Source organism: Barbus barbus (genome assembly GCF_936440315.1).
Source record: "Barbus barbus genome assembly, chromosome: 32".
NCBI lineage: Eukaryota > Metazoa > Chordata > Actinopteri > Cypriniformes > Cyprinidae > Barbus > Barbus barbus.
Genome location: NC_136760.1, coordinates 4993963 through 5008835, shown reverse-complemented (window position 1 = coordinate 5008835; position 14873 = coordinate 4993963). Strand labels below are relative to the sequence as shown.

Sequence of the window (14873 nt, the reverse complement as noted above, 5' to 3'; positions counted from 1 at the left end):
GATATATTTCTGGTGTCTATATTAAGAGACCAATACAAGTATAAAATATGACTGAACCTATATGAACAACTTTTTTTAATCCAACTAACGTATCTGTCTACACTGTAACCTATAATGTACTTTATCCATAACTATGTAGCCGAATAATGCTGGTTCTTTGCCCTAATATAAACCTATATACTCAGTAATACAAATATACACACTAAAATTTTAAAGATGTAACGTTAAACTAACATTACAGACAAAACAACTTCAAACGGGTGCTGTTTAATGTTCCCATTCCACAAAGAATGGCGGCTAACAAACTAGCAAAAGCTCACAACAGTCGCCAGGTAACATCAACTTACATTACTGCAGATGCTTGATCACGCTCTACAATCGCGAGAACAATAAACTATACTAGATTATCAAATGAAATCAATTACGAACTACGGATTTACGATTATTTATAAGAAAACCGGTAACCAGAAAACATAAACTAGCGCCTTTTTAGTAGAGCAACATGGCCTGGATGTACAATTCTATTTGTTATTTTACAGTGAGCTACAATAACGTTATAATTCTCAAAATAGTTTAACAAAACAGCAAATGTTTAAAACAACAACGTTTCTCTAATGTTTTTTAACTGAAAATGCACTGTCTGAAACCCCAGGCTTTCAGCGGAGTTTCCAGCTGATCATACCGAAAAAAGCGCGTGCCGTCCAGCCACTGTTTTCACTCGACCTCGTGGATTCTTGCATTTTCCCGTAGAACTCAAATAAATTAAGGAAAATGATAATAAATACTTCGAGAAATATGAATAAGCGTACAAAATAAAAGTAAATCAATAATTCGAATGACATAAAAATAATATTTAAAACTAAAATACTGGTGTTAATCCTCGACGGTAGGTGTAGGCCTCTCACACGAGCTTCTTTTCCAGCACAGTTAGCTGATCCAGAGCGAGACGGACGGAACTGCATAGGTTTTTTTTTTTGGTTTTTTTTGTTCAGAGGGTGAAAAAATATCAGTCGGGTAAAATCGGCAATGCTCGTAAAGAAGGCGGGCAGTAAGAAAGTTATTTTACCGCCGTCAAGCGTTGGTTTCAATTGGTCAAACGCTCTCTGCTCATGAATATTACGAGCACGTTTGACGAATAATGTTTCATATTGACGAATGTTATTGAATATTCATGACTAAAGTGTCTACGGATCCTCCCTGGGTTTTTATGGGCCTATGGAATCTCTTCATACGTTTTGTCCCGCCTCCGCCTACATAGGATTCGCAGGAATCAAAAGCGCGCAACTTCATTGGTTCTGCGTCGATTTTAATGAATTATTCATATACTGCCGTCTCGCGGCCAATAAGCGCACAGAAAGATCGATTCTTACCCCGCCCCCTGACTGTTCAGCCCCTGCTAAGTAGGCTGTGTGAACCTGTAGCAAAGCGTACAGTCTATATAAAGCCGTGTGAGAGCGGTTTCCTTTCAGACGCGCTTAGAGCGCACTGGAGTGTAGATCGGGGAAAGGGAAGGGGGCAGCTGGTCGCTACAATAGCTAGTCTATAAACACAAATTTAAAAGCACATTGAGTAGCAAGATACGGTGGTCACTGGGAAACCGCCATCGGACAAGTTCCGGTCACCATTGTGTGCCAGGAGAGTCTTGGTGGCGTTTCAGAGGTGTTCCTTCTTAAAAAGCGGCGTGCCGGGGGAGGACGCGTCTCTTTGAATAGACAGGATGCACGGACCGCCTTCCAGCGACAGCGCATGCCCATTGCGCCTCATCAAGAGAGTGCAATTCGGCGTCCTCAGCCCTGATGAACTTGTAGGTTTTGCTCTTGAGAGGGGGTATTCTCTTAATTCTTTGAGTATTATTGTATTACTCAAATCATCATCGTGTTAAAATCATATTAAATACGGATTTTAACATGCAGTGTCTTTTGTGAACTTGTGTTTTGCTAACTTAGCCGGCTAGCCACTTCTTCCTCAGTAAGAGCATGTGTTTAGAAAGTTGAAGAAACACTACACAAGAGTCCTGCTTTAACAATTAGCAGCAAGTCACGGAAAGCCTTGTTTGAAGTTATACAATTTTAACTTGTTGTAATATTTATTATTTATTTACTTTATTTGACCATTTTGGAGTCACATGGCAGACCCAGAGTTACTCCCAAGTTTCCACATTTGTTCCCTATGTCTCCCTTACTGGCAATAAAATGTGAATTTTTATATGCATGCTTTCATTTATTTATTTAGTTCCTGAAGTACACTTATCTTTTTTTTTTTTAAATAAATGTCGAGCAAATGGCATGTTTCTGAGTTGAGCTGTAATGCATTTCCTATAGACCGGGATGCAAAGTAACTGGGTTTTATTTAGTAATGTCGTAATTTAAGGACTTTTATACCTTTTATCAGCTTATTTTTTAATTTTAATTTTTAAATGAATGCAGAGGTGAGCAATCTGTCACTACATTTGATGGTTATTGTGTGCTTTATGGGTGCAAAATTTAATCTGAAGAAACCCATTATAAATATAACCATTAAACAGCCTTGTTATATTTCAAATTAAAATGCTAAATGCATAATTTGACAGATGACATCTGAACTATTGCTTATTGCAAACTTACTGTTGCTCTTGCGGTCCATGTATTTGAAAAACCTTATTCAAGGGTATATTTAGTGTACAAATGTTTTCCCATCGTTGTGAATATGTACAAGAATTTAATGCTGTTTGTTATCATTTTCAGAAACGGCTGTCTGTTACTGAAGGGGGCATAAAGTACCCTGAGACCACAGAAGGAGGACGCCCTAAACTGGGGGGACTTATGGACCCCCGGCAAGGGGTAATTGAAAGGTCAGGCAGATGCCAGACGTGTGCAGGTATGTTCATAAACTGATTTTTATCCGTCTTTAGTATTAAAGTGTACACTTAAAACTGAATCTCTTCTTACAAATGCTTGTCATCATTTAGGTAACATGACTGAGTGCCCTGGTCATTTTGGTCACATTGAGCTGGCTAAGCCAGTCTTTCATGTTGGCTTCATCACAAAGATCATGAAGGTCCTCCGATGTGTCTGCTTCTTCTGTTCAAAACTTCTTGTGGATGCGGTATGCCGTATTTTCAGTTTGCCTTTTGTTGTGGTTTATTTCATTAAAATATTTTGATCTAGTTCCTTTGGTCAAATTGTTTTGTAGTGTATTTTAACTCCTAATTTTGTTTCACCCAGAACAATCCAAAAATCAAAGACATCTTGGTCAAGTCGAAGGGGCAGCCACGTAAGCGTCTGACCCACGTCTATGACCTCTGTAAAGGCAAAAACATTTGTGAGGGTGGAGAGGAGATGGACAACAAGTTTGGAGTGGAGCAGCAGGAGACTGAAGAAGACCTCACCAAAGAGAAGGTACAGACCTAAAATTCTCTAAGCACACAGACCAATTTTTTAATTTCCAGCTTGCTCTAGAAGTTTTAAAACTGATTTTTAACTTTCATATCTGAAGGGTCATGGAGGCTGTGGCAGGTACCAGCCACGTATCCGTCGCTCTGGCCTGGAGCTGTATGCTGAGTGGAAGCACGTGAACGAAGACTCACAGGAGAAGAAGATTCTCCTCAGCCCTGAACGTGTGCATGAGATCTTCAAACGCATTTCAGATGAAGAGGACTTGATCTTGGGAATGGACCCCAAATTTGCCCGTCCTGAGTGGATGATTGTCACTGTGTTGCCCGTGCCTCCTCTTGCTGTAAGACCGGCTGTGGTCATGCAGGGCTCTGCTAGAAACCAGGTTAGCATTTCTTGTTAAACAGTTGGAAAGAGGTTTGACGTATTGTATACTTCCGACAGCTGTTAGATTTGTATCAATTGTACACTTTTTTTTTTTCTCCTTAGGATGATTTAACACACAAGTTGGCTGACATTGTGAAGATCAATAACCAGCTGAAGCGAAATGAGCAGAGTGGAGCTGCAGCGCATGTTATAGCAGAGGATGTCAAGCTGCTTCAGTTCCACGTGGCCACTATGGTAGACAATGAACTGCCAGGTCTACCTAGGGTAAGATTTACACTATACCTAAGGAGATCTGAGTCCAGGCTATTATGAGAAGCAACAATAATATTTTTATTAACAGTGATATTAATTCAATATTTAATCAAATCACTACTAAAAGTTATTTATCAGTAATTAGTTGTTGTTGTTTTTATAGAATTTACAAGAAATGGTATTGTCATTAGAATTTGTATTGAATAAAAAAAAAATGCTTTTGTAAAAAAAAAAAATGCATTTTTATTATTAATGCATTTATAATAAAATGCAATTGTGGAAAAAAAAGTCAGGGTACACTACACAAGATAAAACTGCTGCATGACACCTTAATACCTGGTGCAGCCAGTTAAAACATTTGATATTTGATCTGCAGTTATGTAGAGTGGGACAATCAGGAAAATATTAATGAAGATTTTGCTCTCATATGCTCTTGATTCAGGCAATGCAAAAGTCTGGTCGTCCACTGAAATCTATCAAGCAGAGGCTAAAGGGTAAGGAAGGACGTGTCAGAGGTAATCTGATGGGGAAGCGTGTAGACTTCTCCGCCCGAACTGTCATCACGCCTGACCCCAACCTGCAGATCGACCAGGTGGGCGTTCCCCGTTCCATCGCCGCAAACATGACCTTCCCTGAGATTGTCACACCCTTTAACATTGACAGGTAATATTAGTTGTTTTTATCTCTTTCTGAATACATCTCGCTTGCTAAATATTTTAGTGTTCTCTGAGAGGTCTCTGTAACCCAGTGCTCTCAAATTCTTTAAATTTTTTTTTCTTCTTCCCCCTTTAACTTTACAGACTCCAAGAGCTTGTGAGGAGAGGTAACAGTCAGTACCCTGGAGCCAAATATATCATCCGAGACAACGGGGACAGAATTGACCTGCGATTCCACCCTAAACCAAGTGACCTTCACCTTCAGATTGGATACAAAGTCAGTCTTTATTTCGTGTTTAATGTAAGAATGTAATGTCATTTTCATTTACAGTGAGCAAAGTATTTAGAACCTGTTTGTTTTCTTTCTAGGTTGAACGACACATGTGTGATGGAGACATTATTGTGTTCAACAGACAGCCAACGCTGCACAAAATGTCTATGATGGGCCACAGAGTGCGAATCTTGCCTTGGTCAACGTTTCGACTCAACCTCAGGTGCACTGGGTTTCTAAGACTTTTTGTAGATTGATGTGTGGATGAGCAATATACTAAGTTTGTGTGCTGTATCAGTTATAATTGCTGAAGTTGTTACAAATCTGTGTAGAAAATGAATGGTCGGATTTAGCACCATTGCTCTAATATAAAAGTTTTTGACTTCATTTTAAAAGAGAAAATCTCTTTTACTTCTAGTGTGACAACCCCATACAATGCTGACTTTGACGGCGATGAGATGAACCTGCACTTGCCACAGTCCCTGGAGACCCGTGCTGAGATCCAAGAGCTGGCCATGGTGCCTCGTATGATTGTCACACCACAGTCCAACAGACCCGTTATGGGTATTGTGCAGGACACACTGACAGCTGTGCGCAAGTTCACCAAGAGAGATGTCTTCTTGGAGAGGGTGAATTTACAAAGCTGCGGTACCAAATTATGAATATAATGAGCTGTTAGGTTGTACAGGTACATTGGTAGATTGGTATTAATAAATCATTTTTTGTGCTTTGTTTTAGGGTGAGGTGATGAACCTCCTCATGTTTCTCTCCACATGGGATGGCAAAGTGCCCCAACCGGCTATCTTGAAGCCTCAACCTCTCTGGACTGGCAAACAGATCTTCAGCCTGATCATCCCTGGGCACATTAATGCCATTCGCACACACAGCACTCACCCTGATGAAGAGGACAGCGGCCCTTACAAGCACATCTCCCCTGGAGACACTAAGGTGCAGTAGTGTAGCCCAAATGTGGATGTAGTTTTTGTGCAAAAGAAAATGTTTATGTAATTTTGTTCTTCATCTCATTTTGCAGGTGATTGTGGAGAACGGTGAGCTGATCATGGGGATCCTGTGTAAGAAGTCATTGGGAACCTCAGCTGGTTCTCTTGTCCATATCTCATATCTTGAGATGGGCCATGACATCACGCGACTCTTCTATTCTAACATCCAGACTGTCGTCAACAACTGGCTGCTCATTGAGGGTAAAAAAAAAAGACAGACTTGAATTGACTTGATATTTACACACAAAAACGGTTTCAATCCTTATTCATTTATTTACAACACTCTGCTTTGTCTGCTTCAGGTCACTCTATTGGTATTGGAGACTCCATTGCCGATAAGGCGACATATCAGGACATTCAGAACACGATTAAGAAAGCCAAACAGGATGTGATAGAGGTGAGTTGACATCATTAGGTATTTATAAATGCAACAGATCGTTGCTTTTGTACATGAATGCAGTTGTACTTCATGATTTCTTTCACACAGGTCATTGAGAAAGCCCACAACAATGAGTTGGAGCCCACCCCAGGTAACACTCTCAGACAGACCTTTGAGAACCAGGTCAACCGCATTCTGAACGATGCTCGAGACAAGACTGGATCCTCTGCCCAGAAGTCATTGTCTGAGTACAACAATTTCAAATCCATGGTGGTGGCTGGTTCAAAAGGCTCTAAAATTAACATTTCTCAGGTGAGAGAAGACAGTAGATGGTGTTTAAATCTTAAAATAGTTCAAAAGCATGTTGCTGCCTCTTTCCTGCTAAATGCTGAACTGGAATTTTTTCACAATATCTCTATTTGTTCTTCCTCTTCACCCTTTTAGGTTATTGCTGTGGTGGGGCAGCAGAACGTTGAGGGTAAGCGAATCCCCTTTGGTTTCAAGCACCGCACTCTCCCTCACTTCATTAAAGATGACTATGGTCCAGAGAGTAGAGGCTTCGTAGAAAACTCTTATCTGGCCGGTCTCACACCAACTGAGTTTTTCTTTCACGCCATGGGAGGCAGAGAGGGTCTGATCGACACAGCTGTCAAAACTGCTGAGACAGGTAATGGACTAAGTAGTATTGAGGGTAAATACTAAATGTAATCTGAACTTCAAACCGTAATTCTTATTTCTAGGCTCTTAAGTGAGATGTTATGTGCAATTGTCATCAGATTAGTCTTTGTAAAAGGCTGAAATTGTCTTCATGAGTTTTGATAACTCCTATTCCTTTAGGTTATATTCAGCGTCGTCTGATCAAGTCTATGGAGTCTGTTATGGTGAAGTATGATGCTACAGTCAGAAACTCCATTAACCAAGTCGTCCAGCTGAGGTATGGAGAGGATGGTCTGGCAGGAGAGGCTGTGGAGTTCCAAAACATGGCTACCCTTAAGCCATCCAACAAAGCCTTTGAGAAGAAGTGAGTTCTGTTGTATTTCAGAATGAGCTTTATTGCCAGGTATGTTTACACATACGAGGAATTTTTCATGACAGAAGCTTCCACAGTGCAACAGAATGACAGGTGTCAGAACAAAAAACACAGATAATAAGAAATAGAACAAGTAAACAAGGAATAACGATATAGATACAAATTGACAATATGTACAGGTATATTATGTGCAATTAAAATGTAGGCTAAGTATGTGTTAGATAAATGTGTTTGTTCAAGTATTTACAGTTACGTAATATTGCCAATTATTTAAACTAAGTATTATAATCAATATAGCCGTATTAATTCAAATCAACAAGGACATGGGTAGTAAGCTATTTAGGAGTCTGTTTTCAAGCCATCTCAGTTCATTGTTGATTATCAGATCAGAGCTCAACTGACTAACGTCATTGATTTTAACTTTCTGCCTCTTTCTTTAATTGCACAGGTTCAAGTTTGATTACACCAATGACCGAGCTCTCCGCCGTACTCTACAGGAAGATGTGGTGAAAGATGTGATGACCAATGCCCATATCCAGAGTGCTCTAGAGAGAGAGTTTGAGAAGATGAAGGAAGACCGAGAGATCTTGAGGGCCATTTTCCCCACAGGCGACAGCAAGGTCTGACCCTTAAGAGTGCCCTTGAAGCGCAATCAATATCCATATGCCGTTTGGGATTGTCCTTATTGTTTTTACAACTGCATCAAGCATGAATATTACTATATTTGCACACTTCTTGAGAATCTCTTAAACCCAAACCGTGTTTTCCATAGGTGGTACTTCCGTGCAATTTGGCCAGAATGATCTGGAATGCTCAGAAGATTTTCCGCATCAATCCCCGAACACCAACTGACCTCAACCCAGTACAAGTAGTGGAAGGTGAGTTTTGTACTTTGAGCCTGTAAAGAGATTTTATTTAGGTATCTTATACCTAACTGGTTTTATTAACTTTTATTTTGACATGCTCGCTGTATACACTGCTTTAGCTGACTTAAGGCTCTCCGCATTTGAGCGGGTCTCCCAGCTAAATAAAGATTCCTGCTTGTGGTAGCTAAATAAATCCTGCTGATGACTGATCCCTATAGCTTACCACTGTTTTGTGGTAGACCAGTGCAAGCCGATTATAAAGGCCACTTTTTACACCAGTCACGTGTTGACTGGAGACATGATGCCAAACTCGTGCGCTTGACAAATCTGCTCCTTTTAAGAGGTGTTAATTTTATGTAGCCCTAACCAATATGGCTGTTTTTCCTTGTCATTATAGTGGTGGCACCACCTGTTTATTGTTGCATTGTATTGATAGCACATGGATATCTGCTCCATTTTTTTTTTTTTTTTTTTTAATGCAGGAGTTCATGAGTTGAGTAAGAAGCTGGTGATCGTAAATGGTGAAGACCAGTTAAGCAGGCAAGCCCAGGAGAATGCCACTCTGCTGTTCAACATCCACCTGCGCTCCACCCTGTGCTCCAAGCGAATGACTGAGGAGTTCCGTCTTAGCACAGAGGCTTTTGAATGGCTGCTGGGAGAGATAGAGACCAAATTTAACCAGTCCATTGTAAGTAATGCTTGCTTAGTGTTGACTGCACCTAAAAAATTAGAAAATTGGGAGTCATATAGTTTTATCAAATTGTCTGAAGCTGGACACTTGGTTTGTTTTCCTCAGGCTCACCCTGGTGAGATGGTAGGTGCACTGGCTGCCCAGTCTCTGGGAGAGCCTGCTACTCAGATGACTTTGAACACATTCCACTATGCCGGTGTGTCCGCCAAAAACGTCACTCTCGGTGTGCCTCGACTCAAAGAGCTTATCAATATCTCCAAGCGACCCAAGACCCCCTCCTTGACCGTCTTTCTCCTGGGCCAAGCGGCCCGTGATGCAGAGAGGGCCAAAGATATCCTGTGTCGGTTGGAGCACACAACCCTGCGCAAGGTCACTGCCAACACAGCAATTTATTATGACCCCAACCCACAGAACACTGTGGTGACTGAGGATCAGGAGTGGGTCAACGTGTACTATGAGATGCCTGACTTCGATGTGACCCGCATTTCACCCTGGCTGCTGCGTATTGAGCTTGACCGCAAACACATGACTGACCGTAAGCTGACTATGGAGCAGATTGCAGAGAAGATCAATGCAGGTGGGCTTGAGATTATCATTTAATAAATGCATGTTGATACAACAATTTAAATGGCAAACAGAATAGATGCTGAGGTGAGATATAGTTTTCAAAGTCTAATCTTTGTCTCCTAGGATTTGGTGATGACCTTAACTGCATCTTCAATGATGACAATGCTGAGAAACTGGTTTTGCGAATCCGCATCATGAATAGTGACGAGAACAAGTTTCAAGAGGTAATTTATTGTAATTTGAGTTTTTGCTGGTGAGTAGGTAATTGGCCTCTTTTCTCTCAATGTTGAATCATAAATGTTGAATCTTGTGTCCAGGATGAGGAGGTAGTGGATAAGATGGATGATGATGTCTTCCTTCGCTGCATTGAATCCAACATGCTGACAGACATGACACTGCAAGGCATTGAGCAGATCAGCAAGGTATTTTTCTTCCATCTTTTGACTGTATTTAACTTCACTTCAGTAAACCTGACAGCCCATGTGGCAGTGCAGGTTTGTCAAAAAAGGCACATGACACTTACATGCTCCTGAGTAATGGGGAGTGCTAATTGGCTTCCTCCTGAAATATAAAATGACTAATAGGACACCTTTTAAGTTTTGTGGACACAGATGGCCATGAGATTGGAGTTTAATTTCTTCTGCCCTTGTAGGTGTACATGCATCTACCACAGACTGACAACAAGAAGAAAATCATCATCACAGAAGAAGGAGAGTTTAAAGCTTTGCAAGAGTGGATCCTGGAAACGGACGGAGTCAGTCTCATGAGGGTCCTCAGTGAGAAGGATGTGGACCCTGTCAGAACCACCTCCAACGACATTGTGGAGATTTTTACTGTAAGAATTGTTTAAAAGCTTATCTAAAGATCGGAATCTATTAGGTCCTCAGATCAAATTAAAAAATGTCTGCTCTTCTACTGCAGGTTCTTGGTATTGAGGCTGTGCGTAAGGCTCTGGAAAGAGAGTTGTACCATGTCATCTCTTTCGACGGTTCTTACGTTAACTACCGCCATCTTGCCTTGCTTTGTGACACGATGACCTGCAGGGGTCACTTGATGGCCATCACTCGTCACGGTATCAACAGGCAGGACACTGGACCGCTAATGAAGTGCTCTTTTGAAGAGACTGTGAGGCTCTGTTTAATGTTTTAAAATGGTATTGTGGTTGATCTTGTAAAGAAATCTTAAATGTTATCCCCCACTCTTCTGTAGGTGGATGTGTTGATGGAAGCTTCATCTCATGGTGAATGCGACCCAATGAAAGGAGTGTCTGAGAATATCATGCTGGGGCAGCTGGCTCCTGCAGGCACTGGTTGCTTTGACCTGCTGTTGGATGCCGAGAAGTGCAAGTATGGTATGGAGATTCCCACCAACATCCCTGGTATCAGTGTCGCAGGACGTAAGTCAAACTTATTTTTTTGAATGCTTAACTTGTACTCTGTCCCCAAATTTAAACCTGTGGTTAATCATTGCTTTTTCCACCACAGCCACTGGTATGTTCTTTGGCTCTGCTCCCAGCCCCATGAGTGGCATGTCTCCTTCCATGACTCCCTGGAACACAGGAGCCACTCCTGCATATGGTGCTTGGTCTCCCAGTGTTGGTGAGTGAAGAAATGCTACATACGGTTTTGTTTTACTGCCGTTCTTATTTATGTGTATGTTTACATATTCCATTTCATGCCCTGTTCTCTTCCCAACCCCCACCCCCTAATACAGGAAGTGGAATGACACCAGGTGCTGCAGGCTTCTCTCCCAGCGCTGCGTCTGATGCCAGTGGCTTCTCTCCTGGTTATTCTCCTGCCTGGTCTCCAACTCCTGGATCTCCTGGATCCCCTGGACCAGCTAGCCCTTATATCCCCTCACCAGGTCTCTTTACTGTCTATTTTGATCTTGTTCTGTTTTAAGACTAATGGTCTTAGTTTACTTGGTTGTAATTAGTAGGTTGCAAACCAAACAGCCACTAATTATTTTTATTTTTTTCCTCTTCAGGAGCCTTGTCTCCAAATTACTCTCCAACTTCTCCTGCCTACGAGCCTCGTTCTCCTGGTGGATACACCCCACAGAGCCCTGGTTACTCTCCGACCTCTCCGTCATACTCTCCGACTTCGCCATCTTATTCTCCCACCAGTCCAAACTACAGCCCCACATCTCCGTCCTACTCGCCCACATCACCCTCCTACTCTCCAACTTCGCCGTCTTATTCTCCAACATCTCCAAGCTACTCTCCGACTTCACCTTCTTACTCTCCGACTTCACCGTCTTACTCCCCGACTTCACCATCCTACTCGCCAACGTCCCCCAGCTATAGCCCAACGTCCCCCAGCTACAGCCCAACCTCACCGAGTTACAGCCCCACGTCTCCGTCTTATTCCCCAACCTCTCCGTCTTATTCCCCAACCTCCCCATCGTACTCTCCCACCTCTCCAAGCTACTCTCCAACCTCCCCATCCTATTCCCCAACATCTCCGAGCTACAGTCCCACTTCACCCAACTACACGCCCACCTCGCCAAGTTACTCTCCGACCTCTCCATCTTACAGCCCCACCTCGCCTTCCTACTCCCCCACCTCTCCCAATTATACCCCAACCAGTCCCAATTACTCTCCCACATCTCCTTCTTACTCCCCAACTTCGCCGTCCTACTCTCCATCCAGTCCGCGTTACACCCCGCAGTCTCCCACCTACACACCAAGCTCGCCTTCTTACAGCCCAAGTTCCCCATCTTACTCCCCCACCTCTCCAAAATACACCCCCACCTCCCCCTCCTACAGTCCCAGCTCTCCCGAATATACCCCAACATCCCCCAAATATTCCCCCACTTCTCCGAAGTACTCTCCCACTTCGCCCAAATACAGTCCCACTTCTCCAACCTACTCCCCAACTACGCCCAAGTACAGCCCCACTTCCCCTACTTATTCTCCAACCTCTCCTACCTACACTCCAACCAGCCCCAAATATTCCCCCACCTCTCCGACTTATTCGCCAACATCTCCAAAATACTCACCCACATCCCCTACCTACTCTCCAACTAGTCCCAAGGGCTCCACTTATAGCCCCACTTCTCCCGGCTACAGCCCCACCTCTCCAACCTACAGCCCAGCCATCAGCCCTGATGACAGTGATGAAGAAAATAATTAAAGATGGTTGGTGCCGGGGTTTGTCCTACTTCCCTTACAGGCACTCTGACCCTGGGATAAAGACTGAAGGAAAGCCACTCAGCTGGGGTTGTTGTGATTTACAGGGAAGGCTAAGGAATCTGGGATTCCACATGTGACATCCTCCTTTTTGATTTTTCTCTTTTGGACTTAATGAATTCTTAAATAGCCTCACTAAACAGGCTTCAGTGGTTACATCTGTTAGGTTAGAGGTTTGAACTACAAGCCAAACAAGGCTGCCTTTGTATAGACCGCTTTGGTCGCTCTAAGTTTAGAGGGAGAACAATTTCTCAAAGTTGGTGGAAAGATGCAGGAAATTGACTGACTGCTTTTGGAGGAGAAGGATCATGCATTGTCCTCCTCTTTCCATCCAGTCAGTTCTGCCTCCCTTTTTCTCAAATTCAGTGTTGATGTAAAGGAAATCTAAGTAGTATTGCCAAAAGCCTTCAAACAGAAAACAGTGGATTGTATCTGAAAAGTTTCAAATGAAACCTTGAAAAATATCTGTAACATAAATAGAAAGGGGGAGAAACTGACCTTTCTCACATTTTACAGCTTTTTGTTTCTTCCCCAGTGTAAATAAGCGCTTGCCCCCTGTTTTGATTCTTTATTCCAGATCTGAACTGAGAACTGTTTAAATATTAATGTTGATTTTCTGTCTAATTTGAGTTCACTTATGAAAAATGTTATTTCTAAAGAAGCAGGAGATTCAAAGTGGCTGTTTATTAGAAAAATGTTGAAGTTGACACACACTGTGCAGATTAAAAATGTCTTGTAATACTGTAGTCTATGTATGCCGGCCCATGACATGGGTAAGTGTTGTGTAGTGATTGCCCTCTTTAAGAATTATTTATTATTACTTTGAGGCATCAATTTTCTAGTCAATTGTCCCCAAAAGATGCAAGCCTTATCCTTCACCAGCATCTGTCCAGTAATTTACAATTTCAAAAAACTGCAAAAAAAAAAAGGTAACCAGCGGTCTTGTACCTCTGAGCGCACAGAGGAGTGTGAAATTGAGACCTTTTTGGTTTTACTTTTCTTTTATCCTGAGAGTGAGGTTGGAGCCCGGCTTTACACAAGATGCAGTTAACTTCAATTTTTTTTTTTTTTAAACCATCTAGATTCAAATCTAATGAGTCCTTCTTTGTCCTCAGCACTCAACCCTTTAATATAAGTGTATAATTGTTTTTTCTGATATATGCATCATTACAATTGATAATCTATTGTGTGATTTACTGAAGAAAAGCATTTCTTTTACACTATTTTTCTTGTGCTGGCTTCATTGTTGTTGGGTCAGCTTTGCTTTTTGGATTAAGTGCTTTGGGAGGGCAGAAAGGTGCAGTTAGGTTTGTTTCCTTTCGAATATGCACTGTTTCATATCTAAATTTCGTCAGCTGATTCTGAATTATCGTCAACAATAGAGGGCGACAGAGACTGACTTGACTTGGGCGTTAGAGGCATTTAGATCTTTTTGAGTATTACTTTTTTGAAACTTGAACGGAAGTGGCGACACTGGTTCCATCAACTTACTCTTCCATCTGGACAGTGGTAGTTGCAGGAGGTTTTGATGACTTGTAAAAGACTTTGATGCTCTTGCATATTTCGGCTTTAGATTTAAGGCCTTAGATCGCATTAGAGAGAGCAGTTCTGACAGTCTCTTTAATGCCCTTGTTTGCCTTCAGTTTCATGGATGTTTCAAACAAGTCCAGTTAATACTCTATACCCAAGTTCCCAGTAAGGGTGTGTGTGAGTGTGCAAGTGTGTGTGCAAGAAAGAATAAATGGAAAAGACAGGGTTTTCTTGAGTTTGAGTAATAACTGGGTCGGGTTTATGGGGAAGGAAGAATTTAAATTAAGAGAAGTTGCCACTGTATAGAAATCAATCTGATACTTCATTCTGTGTATCTATGTTTTGTTTGTTTTTTGACTTGGAAAAATAAAAAGTTTGACTAAGCTATTGGTCATTTGTGTTTGTTTTTTACGTGGCTGTTGGGTTTATGTTATGATTAACCTTAAAACAACAGTTCACCTATAAAAGAAAGTTATCTTGTGTCCCACTGAGGAAAGATATACACGTTTGAAACAAACTGTTTTTGTATATATAATGGTTTGAAGTGACAAAGTGGAAATTACATTAAAGGGATAGTTCACCCAAAAATTCTGTCATTAATTACTCACCCTCATGTTATTACAAACCTGTAAGACTGTTGTTCGTTTTTGGAACACAAATTAAAACATAATGAAATCCAAGA

General features: G+C 41.7%; 1 protein-coding gene across 1 annotated transcript; it reads left to right on the top strand.

The window, feature by feature from the left end:
* The first annotated feature begins 1467 nt into the window (after positions 1-1467).
* Positions 1468-14572, top strand: LOC306852434 (DNA-directed RNA polymerase II subunit RPB1-like). Its single transcript, XM_079389237.1, has 28 exons — positions 1468-1804; positions 2724-2856; positions 2948-3084; positions 3204-3377; positions 3475-3756; positions 3861-4022; positions 4453-4673; positions 4811-4943; positions 5036-5160; positions 5356-5566; positions 5676-5885; positions 5971-6139; positions 6241-6335; positions 6426-6629; positions 6762-6984; positions 7155-7338; positions 7796-7967; positions 8120-8225; positions 8696-8901; positions 9010-9481; positions 9595-9695; positions 9789-9893; positions 10124-10306; positions 10393-10596; positions 10681-10867; positions 10956-11069; positions 11185-11334; positions 11458-14572. Exons 1-28 carry the CDS (start codon positions 1718-1720, stop codon positions 12603-12605), a joined length of 5898 nt encoding a protein of 1965 aa, XP_079245363.1. The 5' UTR covers positions 1468-1717; the 3' UTR covers positions 12606-14572.
* Positions 14573-14873: the final 301 nt, after the last annotated feature.